The 11,970-nt window shown below is 42.0% G+C and overlaps 1 protein-coding gene across 3 annotated transcripts in view; it reads right to left on the reverse strand.

Moving 5' to 3' along the window:
- OPTN (optineurin) overlaps positions 1-11,875 on the reverse strand; it is a 36,138-nt gene extending 24,263 nt beyond the window's left edge. For 2 of the 3 annotated variants that reach the window (XM_020284076.2, XM_012765703.3), the window contains exons 1-3: positions 11,610-11,844; positions 4,804-4,980; positions 3,930-4,132 (exon numbers count right to left, since the gene is read on the reverse strand). In XM_020284076.2, coding sequence (XP_020139665.2) covers positions 3,930-4,132; positions 4,804-4,969 — 369 coding nt within the window. In that variant the 5' untranslated portion in view covers positions 4,970-4,980; positions 11,610-11,844. Of the gene's footprint in view, positions 1-3,929; positions 4,133-4,803; positions 4,981-11,609 lie in introns of all 3 variants that reach the window. The other variant, XM_012765705.3, reaches the window with a different exon arrangement.
- Positions 11,876-11,970: the final 95 nt, after the last annotated feature.

Here is an 11,970-nt window from a genome sequence, read left to right on the forward strand (position 1 = left end):
AAGTACATCTGGCAAGAAATAAAAAAATTTAAAATTCAGAAGCTGGTACCAAAGATTAAAAAAAATAAATTTCAGCCTATATAAACATTAATAATAAGCATTAATATTTCAGTAATGTCAAGAACGTGTTGTGTTCACCCTGTTACATTCACTGCATATGACAAAATCATAAGAGAATGACCCTGTTTAGATGCAGTGTTTTTACTTGTTTTTTATTTTCTTTTTTTTTCTTTTTGGTAGAGACAGGGGTCTCACTCTTGCTCAGTCTGGTCTCAAACTCTTGACCTCAGGCAATCCACTTGCCTCAACCTCCCAGAGTTCTAGGATTACAGGCATGAACCACCACACCCAGCTAGGTGTTTGCACTTGGGAGGAGGGAGAACAGAGCTGGGCCATGCTCTGCTTTTCACTGAGTGTGTCACTTGGAGTAGATTCCCTTCAGGTCCTGGGCTCAGTTCTCTTGGGTTAGGAAAAAAGATATGGCACCACAAGGTCTCCATGTTTTCTTTCAGTTGTCACCTGTTAAGCCTCCCGTTTCTTCCTCAGGAAACCTTTATTGCCCTTATGTGCCTGGTTCCCTTCCCAAACCAGAAATACATACACTTGGGATTGTCACAAAACTGCAACACATTAGAAAATTGAAATACACACCCCCCATCTTAATAGTGTAGTGGAAAATAACAAATACCTTAAGATCAGCATTTTTTTTGTTGTTAGAGACAAGGTGCCATTCTGTCACCCAGGCTGCAGTGCAGTGGTGTGATCATAGCTCACTGCAACCTCAAACTCCTGGGCTCAAGAGATCCTACTGCCTCAGTTTCCCAAGTAGCTGAGACAAAAGGTACATGCCACCACCTGGCTAATTTTTTTTTTTTTTTTTTTTAATTTTTGGAGGAAGAGGTGTCTTGCTATGTTTGCCCAGACTGGTCTCAAACTCCTGGGCTCAAGCTATCTTTAAACCTTCGCCTCCCAAAGTGCTGGGATTACAAGCATGAGCCAACACACTCAGCCAAGACCAGCTTTTTAAAAAAAATCTTAATTACCTTTAGGAACTTACAGCATGATTAAATATCATCTAGAGATGCTACAAACAAGCAGTTTAAATGAGTGATCTCAAACTCAACGTGTTCTGAGTTTTTTCCCTTCCCTGCCCTCTTTGCCATTTCCTAAGGAATGGAAAACAGGCCCAAAGGATCATAGTAGAACCAAAACAGTAACAGAAAGATATGCAGATGGATCATAAACCAACTGGGTCATGAAATATTAAAAAAATGAAGGTACAGGCATTAACTTGCAACATGACATGTCCTTTATGCCACCGGGATTGTGCTCTTCCTTCACATGGAGTGGACCTGTCCCTTGATAGGAAACTTGCTACCACCTGCCTTAGAGAAAAGCAGCTCATTGTGAAACTGAAGAGTTGGGTCTGTGAGGGAAGGTTAAAAGTCCGCACAGTCTCTCTTAGTAATGACTCAAGCAAAAGAAACATAAATTTAAAGGAAGAAAAACAATAAAAGGGCAGGTACTGCTTAGCCTAGAACCAGGAAATAAGCACGAAGAGGCAAGACTACGCCTTACTAGGAATCTGCACGTTTACCCTCCTGACCTGTCTAAAGACATTTTATGGAATGATTTTTTCAAAACCACCTTCACATAAGGGTAGGCAATAGAGTTTTAACCAAGTGTCTGGGGACCCGTGATATAAGGCCACGACATTAGAATCTCAGATTATTAGGTTAATTTTCCTCTTCACACTTGTGAGGATCTCTTAATTATCCTTGGGAAATCATGAATCCACTTATCTGGCCATAAACGCATTGTACAATGACTCTTTAAATTTCCCTTCACTTTACTGCCTTACTTTCCATTCCTTTCCTGGACTATTCCCATGGTTCACCTCTTAGATCTCTACTCCAACTCTATTGTTTTTTACTGTCTTTCATCACTTCCTGGCACTTACCATTGGTCTTTGTGCAGCACAACTTCTCTGTCTTTTCATTTATTTGCATAATCTCTCTACCCATGGTCCTGAAAACATGCTCTGGTTAATATTCCACCTCAGACTCCCAGAAGGAAAGTCTTATCTAATGACCTTCTGCCTAGCAGTCTGTACAATCAAAAGTCAGAAAGTGTGCTCTAGGGATCAGTATAGTGCCTCATCCAGTGAAATCGGCCAGAACCACAAACAGCAGCCTCACCCTGAGGCTCAAGGGTAGACTGAAAAGGAGATCCCTACTCCCTTCCCTGGAGAGTTACGGGACACACTCGAGGCCCTGGTGGCCTAGTAGCATTCCCTGTGATACCCCTGTGGAAAACAGCAGCAAGGGTGGGTTGGCATGAGTGAGAAAGTCCGAGGCCCAAGAATTTAACCAAGTCAGGGAGAAGAGGGCTAAATGAAACATGTCTCCACGGGCCCATGAAACAGAAATTAAAGAAGAGGCAGGGAGGCAACAAGGCGGGCCTGGGGAATGGAGCCGGGTTTTAAAGAGCTGAGGGTTTTAAAGAGCTGAGGGTTTTAAAGAGCCATGAGCTTCTCCTCCCAGGCCCCCACCTCCTTTCTGAGTAGCTGTTTTTCAACGATCATCTGCTTAAAGCAGCTGTCCAGAGTCAGCTTCTGATCTCAACATTTTCCAATTCTGGGCCCTTCTAGGAAAACCTACAGGCAGATTGTCTCAGACAGACTGCTTGCGGAAGCTCCATTCTTGACTTCAATGTGACAGGCCCAGCAGGCTTGAAGCCACTGTCAGATCGTGTCCCCCTTGCTACATAGGGTAAGATATTTTCTTCCAGAGAGTAGAACATTATTCATATATCCCAGGTGATCATTTCTTCAGAAAATTTTGCCCTCAAAATATTTAGATAATGAGAGATTTTCCCCCAAAGAAGTAAATTAATGCTCTTTGAACTGAAAGACAAGTTGAAGGATCAGATGTGATAAATATCATGAACAATAAAACACTTCCAATATGAGTATAAATTTATTCAAGCAGGATCTTTTCATTGTTTCTTGAGCAAGATCATTGACATGAACTATAATATTTTTCTAAACAATTTTCATGCTTTGATCATGCTATATTATCCCCCTCTTTCCTATCATTTTCTTTCCATTTTATTTCTTTATTTCCATTCTTTAGCCAACTAAGAAATCAAAGATCAGCAAAGTTCTAGGTAGAGTCTCAAGAAAAATCACCGATATCTGGAATAAATCCTCTCTCAACCAGCCCAGTGCTCCATCCCTCAAAGGGTTGTTAAGTGCCAGTTTTGGAAGAAAACAGGCAGCAGATGTCCACTGAAACAAACAATCCTAGTGGGCCCTGCAGTGTCTGTGGGGGACTTCAAATGTATTCTGGTTTATTTTTTTTCACTAACATTTTTGACTTCTACTGTCGGGTATGAGGACATTTTCCAGGTTTTTTGGGTCAAGAAAAATGTGTTTAATTCCCTCTTCATCTGTGGCAACCCTGTTGTCTCCTACCACATGAAATTTGCAAAACCATTTTTTAAAAGGAAAATGTAAAGTGAATAATCTCTATTTTAGACTGAGAGAAAGGACAAGGTCAGTAAGTAAAAATTCTGAGTAACAGATTTTTAAAATGTGATTTTATATCAAAGACATAAACTAAGGACAATTGGATGGTTCCATCTATACCATCTATAATGAATCTAAAACACTGATTTATAACCTTAACATTCTTTTGACTACAATCAATATGGTCAAAGATTTACAAATTTCTTTCCCCCAACAGAGATGATACATGATCCTTAAAAGTACAACCAATCTTTTCAGCAAAAACACTTCTTCCAAGACTATGTAAAACACCAGTCCAGCCTGAACCACGAAAGGTTTTGATCTAGGAGTCTAGACAATGAAGATCTGATTCTACTGCAAATGGTAAGAAAATAAAATCACAATTGATTAGTCTGCTCACCTCAAATGACTTTTCTGATTTCCCTTTTAGTTTTCCAAGCTCTTCTTTTAATTTCTCATTTTCATGACTCAAGGCCACAAGACGTTCTTTGGCTTCTTTGCTCTGTGTCTCAAAAAACTGGCGTTCTTCCTTCTGTTTCTCTGTCCAGGCTGATAGCTCCTCAAATCGCCCTTTCATAGCTTGATTATTTAGCTTCATGGCTTCTGCACAAGGTTCAGAGTGAGGAGTAAGAGAATCACACGCCAGGAGAGTGGACTTAATTTGATGAACCAAGCCTCCCCCTGGGCCACTTTGCCACATGGCCCTGAATCTAAAGTTGCCACACTTGGCTTGGGCCCAGGGTTCAACAGGAAAAAGACTATAATAATGTGAGTGGTTTTAGCTTCCAGAAAGGACTAGTGGATCTAAAGTCATTTCTAGTCCTTAAAAATCCCAACACAATAAAATTGATTTGGGTACTGCCACTACAGCACAAATACCTATTAGTAACTAGGGAACTGAGGAAGTTCTTATCACTCCTACATGGGAACAGTGGTCCTGCCAAAAGCCATGGCTTGAGATATAAGAATGCTTTCTCTTAATAATGTGATTTTTAGGACTAACTCTGTAATCATAGTGGCCTTTCTTTCTTTTTCCTTTTAAATGGGCTAAATGTCATTATGCGATTTCCCTGAGATACACAGAATACTTTTTATTCTTACCTGTATTCAAAACTAAGGTAAATAGAAACAGTTTTAGCCTTGCCAAAAACTAAAACCTGTGCTCTCTCTCCCCAGGGAAACAGAGAAGGGCGCTCACCTACAAGCCTTATTACAACGGGATCATGTTTCGTGAAGGCCCAGGAGGATGAGCGCACAGGCCAGCTGCTGCTCACCTTTCAGCTGATGGTTCTCGGTCAGGAGCTCTTTCATCTGCCGCAGCAGCTCCTCTGGGGTGAACGTGTCCAGGTTTGGGTGAGCCAGACTGGGGGGTCCATTTCCTGTGGTTTCGTTGGGGCTGTCCCCTTTTTCAGTCAGGCAGCTGAGAGGTTGGTGGGACATGGCAGAAGTTCCTATGGAAAAGTCACTAACTGAAAATAGGACACCTTGCTGCAAGGGGTCCACTTGAGTCCCACAAATCCATTAGCAGTTGCTCATATTTACTCCAAAAATTGCCTTTCTCTCCAAATACTGTTTGAACATTTGTGATTCTTCACTTTAAACAAACAAAAGGGGTATATTCCAGCTCCAGGGAACTATGTGTGCATGTGCATTGCATGCATGGTGTATAAGGGAGTACAGATAGGAGCTGGGAAATGGGGGAGGAAGAGGGGTGTACAATGTCATGATGATCAGGATAATATTTGCAGACAAGGGCAAAGTGTCATTAACTAAATTTCCCATGCAAGTCTTTAAGTTCAAATATCCTTGCATGGTATGTGAATTATATGACAATAAAGCTGCCAAAATACTCCATATTTTATTTCCTGTATTTTTGGTTAAAAGGAAAGGGAGGATTAGCATTCTTTGAATGCCTAATATATGCTGAATCACACCAGACATGTCACTGTCTCTATTCTTCACTGAAGCTCAGCTAAGCAGCTACTTTACAGGGGAGGAAGTTGAGTTTGCAGAGGAGCACAGCTCATCCAAGTGACACTGGATGTGGCACATCAGGAATCAAGGAAGATTCCAAAACCTAACCTGTGATACAACAAAGGTACTACTGAATACTTAGGCTTTAATATTACAGTTTTCCGTGCATGCTGAAAAGACGAAGATATCTTTAGTTATTACATATTTTGAAAACATTTTTACACATACTGCTTTATTTTGTAGAGGGTCCAATGTGGACATATAAATATAAGATGGATGAGTGAATGCCAACTCCACTTCTGTGTTACCTGCCACCTGGGCAAACACAGATCCTTCCCACCACTGGCTACATGCTACAGGTACAAATGTAAAAATCTTCACACTTCATGAAAATGATTCTTTTCCCTCAAGAACTGATGTGGATAGACTATAAAGCAATACATAGTAAAGGTAACTCCTCTTCTAACACTGTGTATACCTGTGCACGCGCACACACACATACACACACATCCCTATTCTACAAAGCTAAAAAGTGGCTGATGTACAGAGAGATGCCTGAGAAACATATTACTTCCAAGAGGCTTACCCTTAGAAGACAATTTTCAACCCATCTATCCAACAAATAGGGAATTAAGCAACCACGCACGCTGTTCAACTGTGATTAAGCAGAAAGCCACTGACTCCACAAAAGCCTTGGGATGAAGAAGGAACTTGGAAGTGAGCATCCCGTTTCTAATGGAAACAAAGCACTGCTCCAGTTAGACCAATCAGCATCTCATGATTATAGAGCCTGTGTGATCCCTTTGTATCATAACATCTAAGTGTGTGCTTAGTATCCATCTATTAAAATGAAACCAAACACACAGAATGTAGGGTTGCTTCCCTGTGACAACAGGAGGCAGTACCTCAGGCTCCCTGGAGGTGCTCTGGAAGCCAAAGCCTGGAGACCTCCTTTAGGTCTCAGGAACTCATAGGTAACCAGAGACAGCACTACTGACCATACCCTGGGGCAGGACAAGCCTGCATAACTTCTTCCTAAAGCAGCTCGCATCAAGAAAAGCATTCTCATGAAATCCTGTAATGAGGATGATGGCGATTTTATAAAGTGAAAAGCACTGATAAAACACATTATTCAATTTGAACCTTTTATATCTGTTTCATATACCTGAATTTAGAAAAAAGGTACAATGCTAAAGTGTTCTTCACTTAGCATTAGTTGATTAGAAAAGAATGCTTTTTTCCCCCAAAAAAATGATTTGGGTAAACTGTCAGTTCCTAACTTTCCATAAAATTTTTACACAGAATCACCTTGGTACTAATATTTCATAAAAACAGGGTTTTACTAAGTAATGGTATTCCTACCTATTTTACAGAGGAATACTAAAATTCTAGGTAATAGATCTAAAAGATAATATCTTGGCAATATGAATCATTTAATTGTCAACATTAAATTTCCTCTGATATTCAGTGATGACACTACACTTTGCAAAGGCCATGGAAACATTTAACCAATTGTTATTTTTTAAAAAGTATCTAAGCAACCATCTAAAGAAGTATTTGGTTTCATCTTATTGTATGCACAAATTTCTCCTCCATGGCTTTTCCAAGATGGAAAGAGAAGGGAGAGGAAGTAGAAAAGAGAGACATGTTCCTTTGAAAATTGTCCAGATTTCTTTCTTCCTTCCTTTATACCTTTACCAAGCCCACAGATACAACCATAATAAAGTCAAAACTGGTTCTAGTTGTTAAATCAGTGTTTCTAACTTTCTCAGGCTGTCCAGATTTTATGAAGACACAAGGGAAAAAGCTGGGTAAGGAAGACAGAAGAAAAAACACTTGTACCAGATGTGTGGGCTTGGGCAGTCACCTGACTTCTTATGATTATTTATTGACTCATCTAGCAAATGATGATCTTGACAGTTGCTTTCAGCTCAGAAGCCCTGTGAAAAGTATTCTTAAATTTATAGTAAGAAAGATCACAGTCTAAACCATACCCTTCAACATACACACTCCCAGGACCCTCAGGGACATGCTAGCCACTCTCATGAATACATACATACACCTGTCCTAATCAGAGCAAATTCTCTGATAGCCAGTGTTGTTAGGAAAAATTATTTTGTAATTCAAATGTCATAGTAAATAAGAAGTTAGCATATATGGCAAACATAAGCATGTAAGTACTTGCAACCAAAATTTTACTAAAAGTAATTTAATTGATTTTGGATGATTCGAAGAGTACTTGATGATTTTTAGAATGTTCTGGGCCATCATTATGGGTTATTGCTACATGATAAACATGTGAAATACATATTGTTAGAATGACTGAGAAAGCATTATTCTCTAAGTTTTTAACATTACCTTGAGCTACTTTCAACTGTGCAAAGACAGAGACACATTATATATCCTCGCATACATCTATAAAGGTTAAAGAAACTGAAACTAAACCATTTATTCCAAGCTTCTATCTAATAACAGATTTCTCAAAATCAACTGTCCTAGATCTGAAGTGTGTCATTTCTAAGCAAAGGTGATGTTTAACAATGGAACCATGAATTAATTGAGCAAAGGATTTGTCAAGATTTCACCAATGAGGAAGACTGAGAACTACCTGGTAGGAGAAAAGTAAAAAGCAATTCTCCTAGATTTTATTCCTAGATCTGCTATCTGAATTCCTGAAAGTACATATTATTTTTTAATACCAGAGACCAAGTAATAATAGAAATGACTTGACCTTGTAGACATAGGCATAAATCTCATTCCTGAGTTGGCCTAAGAGATGATCCAGTCCAACTTCTTATTCAATGCAAGAATGTCTTTTATGTTTTCCATAGCACATGGTCATACAGAGCTCCGGAATGCTTCAATGACCGAAAATATCAGGGATGACTTGGCAGGCACCATTTAATCCATTACAGGATGGCTCTGATTGCCAGAAAGTTGTCATATGTCAAACAGAACCTGCCTTACACTGACTTCCACCCACTGGACACTGGACACAGACTAAGCTTAGCTCCTTACTCTGGTGTGGCTGAGTCTTCAAATTTACTAATGAAGTATTTACAGGTTCAACCATACATGGACAAATTAGTTTTAAACAGTGAAAATTTGTTTCTTGATCAGAGACAATAGTTGGCTATTTGCAAATTCTGGTGGGTTCACAAGGGAGCTGAGTAAGGTTCCAAGATTGCATCCACTAAACCTATCATACCACTCTGGAAAAAGAGCTTAGAGTAAGCATCCTACTAAGGGGTAAAAGCAGACTGTATTTTACTGTATTTACATCACCTTTACAAAGATGATGTTTAACAATGGAACCATGAATTAATTGAGCAAAGGATTTGTCAAGATTTCACCAATGAGGAAGACTGAGAACTACCTGGTAGGAGAAAAGTAAAAAGCAATTCTCCTAGATTTTATTCCTAGATCTGCTATCTGAATTCCTAAAAGTACATATTATTTTTTAATACCAGAGACCAAGTAATTATAGAAATGACTTGACCTTGTAGACATAGGCATAAATCTCATTCCTGAGTTGGCCTTAGAGATGATCCAGTCACGTGGGAAATGGGAATAGCTTTAACTAGTTGCCTAAGGCAGGAACCTGGGAGTTATGCTCAGTTCTTCCCATTCCCTTTTCTCCCAAGTCTACTGGGTCACCAAGTGCCATCACTTCCACCTCCAAAATGTTTCTAAACCCCACTGCCTCCTCCATGCTTAGTCCAGGCCCTTCTCATCGTGTCTGGACCACAGCAATGTTGGCCTTCACAAAGGACAGGTTTTTGCCTATTTTGTCTACTGCTGTATCCTCAGCACTGAGAATGTTACTTGGCACACAGAAAGAAGGGTTCAGCATATATTTGCTGACTACGTTAGAAAAGCCTCCAAATGGTCAACTTTCACCCCTTTCCACTTCAGTCCCATGGCCTTCGTGGTTTCGTAATATGAGGTCATTCTCCTGAGTTCATCCTTCCTACACAAGGCGGAGTTTCAGCTTCTTACCAACACAAACATGGCCTTTCAGGGTCTGGGCCCAACTTACCCACTCGAATCACCTCCTGCCACCAAACCACTTGTACCCAAGGCACGTTAAAGAGCTCACAGTTGCCTGCATTCTTTGGCCCCTGTGCCCTTGTTTCTCCTCTGTTCTCTGCCAGAAATGTCTGGCTCCCTTTTGCCCTGGCAAACTGTCCCTGGACAGATCAACATCCAGCTTGAAGATGATGTCTTGTGTCAAATGAACTGTTCCTTCCTCCAAGCACCCAGGAGCACTTTGCATTTCCACTTCCTCAGCCCTTTCCAAAATTACTGTAATCATCTCAGGCCAGTCTATTTTCTGTTCATTTTATTTTTTCTAGAGACTAGCACATGGTAGGCTGTCAGTAAATGTTTATTAAAATGAAATGAAAATATAGCATAATGAGGTATTTTCAAGTCTAATACCTGTAAAGTGCTTTCTACTGTGTAGGTGACAAATCCAGCATGCCAGTATTGTTACAAGTTTTTCTACAGTCCTATGGCATTCATTTCCAGATTCCTGAAATTGACTTTTTAAACTTATTCTAAAAAGTAGAACTGCTTTTTTATATCACTGCAAAGCATCTGGATATCATTTCATAACACATATTCTAATAATCATCATACACATGTCAATGAAAACTTTTAAAATAGTTTTTTCTTTTGGAATGAAATAGATTTTAATTTTTAAAAAGAATTTAACTTCTTCCTTTTCTTTTGGATTTTGAGTTTACTATTCCATAAATTCCAAAGGACATACTAAACATGCCAAGTCTCTATAAAATTCAGGAAAGCAGGGCTTTGGGGATGAAAAGGTGTCTTTCCTGGCTAGAATACCTATAAGCCCCTACTTAAGGGAGGGGGTTTGGTAGGAAGGTAATACAGTGTCCAATTGTTTGCAAGAATAAAGTTTGGTTTGGGGGTTGGTGAAATTCTGTAGAGTAGCATAACATGCAACCTAAAGGTCAGTTTATAAAAAAATAAGCTGCTACTTTTATACTGTTGTACACAATACATAAAAAATTCCTAAAATTGGCCCAGTAGAATTCCTAAAAATAGACCAAACAATCACCCACAGACTCAAATCAATCATTGTCCACTCTCTCTACAGGCTACATTTAAACTTCACTTGTCTTTCCAGGGCAATCATGGCCTTGGCCTCTGCTCCCTAACCTCTCCAGACCAATGCAGACTGGGCCTGCCGGAGGAGGCAGCCTGGGCTAACTGTCCTCTCCCTAGGTCAAGCACTGCTACCTTGCTAACCAGGTCCAAAGGCTCTTGATGTCTTAACACCGCCTTACTTTTTCCATGGCTTTGGTTTCCATGTCATCCTTGGTGCGAATTTCTCTACCAATAGTTTTCCTGGTGGTGGAGGGCAGGCCAGAAGCTGAGTTTCATTTTCTTTGACGGATGTTTACTGCCTCTAGCTTGCACATTTCCAGTGGTGAAAACAATTCCTTTGGGGTTCTCAGCCACATCAAATATTCTCTCTCTCTCTCTCTCTCTATATATATATATATATACACACACACACACATAGTATGTGTACACTATACCTTCTCTCCTAAAAACAACGGTTTATGTAGATTCCTTTCAGCTGTTCAGTAATCCCACTACCTTAGAGAGGGGACACTATTCTTTACTGTTCCTGGGCCACCCCGTTAAGCTAGAGTAGCGTTCTCATGTCTTCCAGAGATGTATCTTTAACCATTTCCTCCTTACAATGAGGAATTGGCTGCACATTCATTCCCAATCTGCGGGAGGACGTCACCCTCAAACAACCTCGGTGACCCGCAGAGGAAGTCACCTGCGGCCAGCCAGGCCGGCATTTTTACCTTTCTTGGGGGCAGGAGCTCTTTGGGGTGGCCGCCCCCGTTGCCCCTGCGCACCAGGGCAGGATCCGCGGGGCCTGGAAAGCCTCCCAGGGCAGCAGTCCCATGGGAAGGACGCCCCACCCCTGGCCACCCTCACCCGACAGGTTCTGGGCCGCAGCGAAGGGGGCGGCGGGAACCGATTTCGGACAGGAGAGGGGCCCGCCACGGAGGAAGCCACCCTCTCGCCGAGCCCCTGCCCGCCCCTTGCCCCGGCTCACCTGCCGCCAGCGATCGGCCTCCCTCGGGGTCACTGCTGCCCCGGCATCGTGCCGCTGGGGTGGGCTCCGGACCCGGATGCGGACACCGACCAGGGGACCGGCAGGGGGCGGCGGCGGGGGCAGCTGGGTTCGGGGAGCCTCTAGCTGACTCGCGGCCTGCCGACCCCGCCCAGCGCCGCTCAGCTGACCGCGCGCCGGCTCCCCGCCTAGGCCGGGGACTTTCCCGGGCCCCGCCCCCCGAGGCCCCGCCCCTCCCAGGTCCTGTGCCCGCTCGGGGCTCCGCCCCTCGATCCTGTGCCCGCCCCGCCCGCCAGAGGTCCCGCCCCTCTCCTGCGCCCGCCGCTAGGCCCCGCCCTTCGCT

This window comes from Microcebus murinus, chromosome 25 (genome assembly GCF_040939455.1).
Source record: "Microcebus murinus isolate Inina chromosome 25, M.murinus_Inina_mat1.0, whole genome shotgun sequence".
NCBI lineage: Eukaryota > Metazoa > Chordata > Mammalia > Primates > Cheirogaleidae > Microcebus > Microcebus murinus.